General features: G+C 41.1%; 1 protein-coding gene across 1 annotated transcript; it reads right to left on the reverse strand.

The window, feature by feature from the left end:
* Positions 1-1,107: 1,107 nt before the first annotated feature.
* Positions 1,108-2,300, reverse strand: LOC149221003 (uncharacterized). The gene is made up of 2 exons (XM_089387288.1): positions 2,169-2,300; positions 1,108-1,812 (listed from the first exon to the last, which is right to left on the reverse strand). The coding sequence occupies exons 1-2, from the start codon at positions 2,298-2,300 to the stop codon at positions 1,108-1,110; spliced, it is 837 nt and encodes a 278-aa protein (XP_089243414.1).
* Positions 2,301-3,256: the final 956 nt, after the last annotated feature.

Consider the following 3,256-nt stretch of genomic DNA (forward strand, 5'->3'; position numbering starts at 1 on the left):
GACTTTTTATTTTTCATCATAGAGACTTGTGATTTATTCCATTCCTAGTATGTAGGTAATATATAACATTTAAAAAATATTAATAATAGGAAACAATTTAAAGTGGGTTATAAATCAAATATTTCAATATGCATGTTGAGTAAAAGATTTTAATATCATATATATTATGTAAACATAATTCTATATCTTATACCACACAAGTGAAAATTAAAAAATTCTTATAAACATTTTATTAGTGTGTTGTTCAAAATTAGTATAGATCCATCTTGATTCCAGATCCACCAAGAGTTGAGGAATCAAGAAAAATCAAATTTCTTGAGGTACAAATTTAATGGATCATTGACTCTTTCATCCCATGGATGCCATTTGTTAAATATAGTGAAATTGTTTTACAATGATACTATTTTTCTTTGTGATGGATCTATGCTAGTTTATATAAGAATCATATAGAGGAAATTAATAAACCATTGACACTTTCATCTCATGGATACCATTTGTTAAATATTGTGAAATTGGCTTACAATGAAGCTATTTTTATTTCTTACACAGTGAATCATTCAAATAATGGCAATGAGCATTTTACAAGCAATCAAAATATAGCATTATTTTATTGATATCACTACAATCTCCCCACAAAAAAGGAAAAGAAAAAACCAACAATCACTTCAAACCTTCAACAACACAATTTCCATAAAAGAAATATAACTTACAAGAATATTTTTCCATATGAATTATAGGTCTAATTGTTAGTGCACATGTGCATCATGATGTGGGACACCATTGACACAAAAATATAGAAATAACATTATTTTTTCAATAAAAATGATTAAATATTACTTATTTGAGATTGAATTTATGTTTTTTTTTTTTTCACAAGAATGGTTATGGATTGTATTAATTGGGTGGTCTAAATACCAGCCTTCTGATTACAATAGGGGTGAGCCCGATCCAAATAGAAACGACCTTCTGAGGTACTAAAGGGCTTGTATTCCCCTTCCAGCTCTTTTTGGGTTCAGCAATGTAGTTTATTTCTGCGATTTGCCCAAGCTTGAATATACAAACAAACTGATTTAAAATCAAACAATAAAACATCTCAGCTGTGTTGAGTTATGGAATTGGATCCCATGTTTCGTCCCCGTCTCTTATCATTGCCCCAACGGATAGAAGAGCAGCTTTATTGGCTTCAAGATCTGCTTCTTTGTTGTTATCTCTTAGAACATGAAAGTAATTCAGTTTTTGGAACAGCTTCGCCACTCTTCTGATTCTTTGTATCAGCCTTGCTAATCTTAAGTCCCGAGGTGTAGAATTGGTCACCATGAGTTTTATGATCACTTGGGAGTCCCCAAAAATATTTGCTTCCTTGATTTCCAGCTTCAAGAGTAACTTGAGACCTTGGTAGAGGGCCAATGCTTCAGCTTGGATGCTGGAATTGATCCCCAGACCCCAGGCATAGTTGTGGATCGATATGCCATCAGTGTTTTTAATAGCTCCTCCTGCCCCAGCATTGCCAGGATTTCCTTTTGCTGCCCCGTCAAAGAAAAGAGAGTGCACCTTCTGCTTGGAGATCCAGTCTTGAAAATCCTCCCTATTTTTTCCCCTTATTTGCCAATCCTCGGGGGAGACCATGCTTCTGACGGCTTGGTAAAATTGCAGATTCAAGGAGGTCCCCCAATCAATGTCTAGCTGGCTGAGATTCGAGTCGTCTTTTTGATCTCCCAGGCATTCTTTTATCTGGATCTTTACCTTGGCCGCAACCACCTTGGCATCGTGCTGGGTGCCTCTGAAAATTCTGCTATTTCGCTCTAGCCAGATCTGCCAGCAGCAAATTTTGAGAAGAGAAGACCAAGCCGCTTTGATCACTTTGTTTTTTTTTTGGGGGGGGGGGGACCGGGATAGTTGTTTTGCCAAGTAGCGAATAACTCTGTTATGGAGGCAGGGAGCTCGAATTTGGGATTCCAATGGTCCATCAGCTCTCTCCAGATCTGCATAGAGAAGTTGCATTTTAGGACAAGGTGCGTAGCACATTCCACATTTTCTTTGCACAGGGAACACTTGGACGGGCCATGGATTCCACGCCTTTGAAGGTTATCCTCGGTTAGGATTTTTCTGTGGCAAAGGAGCCAACAGAAAATGTCAATTTTTGGCAGCGAGGGGACGTCCCAGACAACCTTCCACGGTGCTGGATCAGGAGGTACATTTGGAAATGAGGTGAGATGCGCATAACCCTGGGCAACTGTAAAGCCAGCCGAAAGAGCGCCCCATCCTCGCCTGTCTTTTTTGCGTATGTGTGAGGGGGCCATCCCATTTAGCAAGTCGCAGAGGTGAATGGAGTCCTGGAGGAGATCCGGAGGCAGATCGTTCAGGCTCTAGCCAGCCCAATGCGTCCCATTCCACAAAGAAATATCCCACAGTGTGGTTTTTCCAGAAGCCGTCAGCCAGTCTCTCAACGCCTTCACGGTTGGACAGTCGCCAATTGGTTTGCGATCCATTATGCAATCATTCCAGATGTTTATTTTTTTCCCATTTCCAGGGATCCAGTAAGCTTTGGATCGGATCAACGGGGCAACTTTGGAGCAGAGGCTAGCAAAGGGCGAAACGCCTTGAGGAATAGGTCCATCCAAACATCTAATCCTCTCACCATTGAAATATTTTCTCCAGAGCGCTAGCTGAGCCCAGCCTGGCTTGGGCGCTATAATTCTCCAGAGGAGCTTGGCTCCCATAGCAATGTTCTGCAGAGGGAGTTTCTTGAAGTTAAGCCCTCCCTCCATCTGAGGTTTGAGAACAGTCTCCCATTTAACAAGAGGGAATCTCCTCTCATTTAGTTTACCTCCCTTCCAAAAGAAATTTCTAATATGCTGTTCCATTTTCTGAAGGATGCCCAATGGAGCTAGAAGCACCGAGAACTGAAATAATGGGAGGCTGCTGAGAACGGCTTTGATAAGGACTGACTTGCCCGCCATGTTTAGCCAATTAAATCCCCATGCCTGGAGTTTAATCTTGAATTTTTCTACCTGAGGAAGCCAATCCCTGCTGTAGGCACGCTTGAGAAAGATAGGGAGCCCCAGATACTTGAACGAGGTCCATTCTGAGGAGGCAGCAAATCCTAAGCATCTGGTGATGGAATTTAGCAGTGTGGGCGATGTATTCCAACAGTAAGTGTGACACTTTCCCTTGTTGAGACTGCTTCCGGACTCCAAACAAAACTCATCAAGAGCCTCTTTGAATCTGTTGGCAGAGTGGGTCGAGGCTGCCCCAA

This window comes from Pinus tabuliformis, chromosome Q, assembly GCF_031772625.1.
Source record: "Pinus tabuliformis cultivar Carrire ecotype Pingquan chromosome Q, CPIR1, whole genome shotgun sequence".
Lineage (NCBI taxonomy): Eukaryota > Viridiplantae > Streptophyta > Pinopsida > Pinales > Pinaceae > Pinus > Pinus tabuliformis.

Coding starts and splice junctions, on each gene's coding strand:
- LOC149221003 (XM_089387288.1), bottom strand. CDS start 2,300: ATGGCCCCCTCACACATACGCAAAAAAGACAGGCGAGGATGGGGCGCT. Junction 1,813..2,168: donor CTGATCCAGCACCGTGGAAG/GTTGTCTGGGAC, acceptor TGCTGCTGGCAG/ATCTGGCTAGAGCGAAATAG.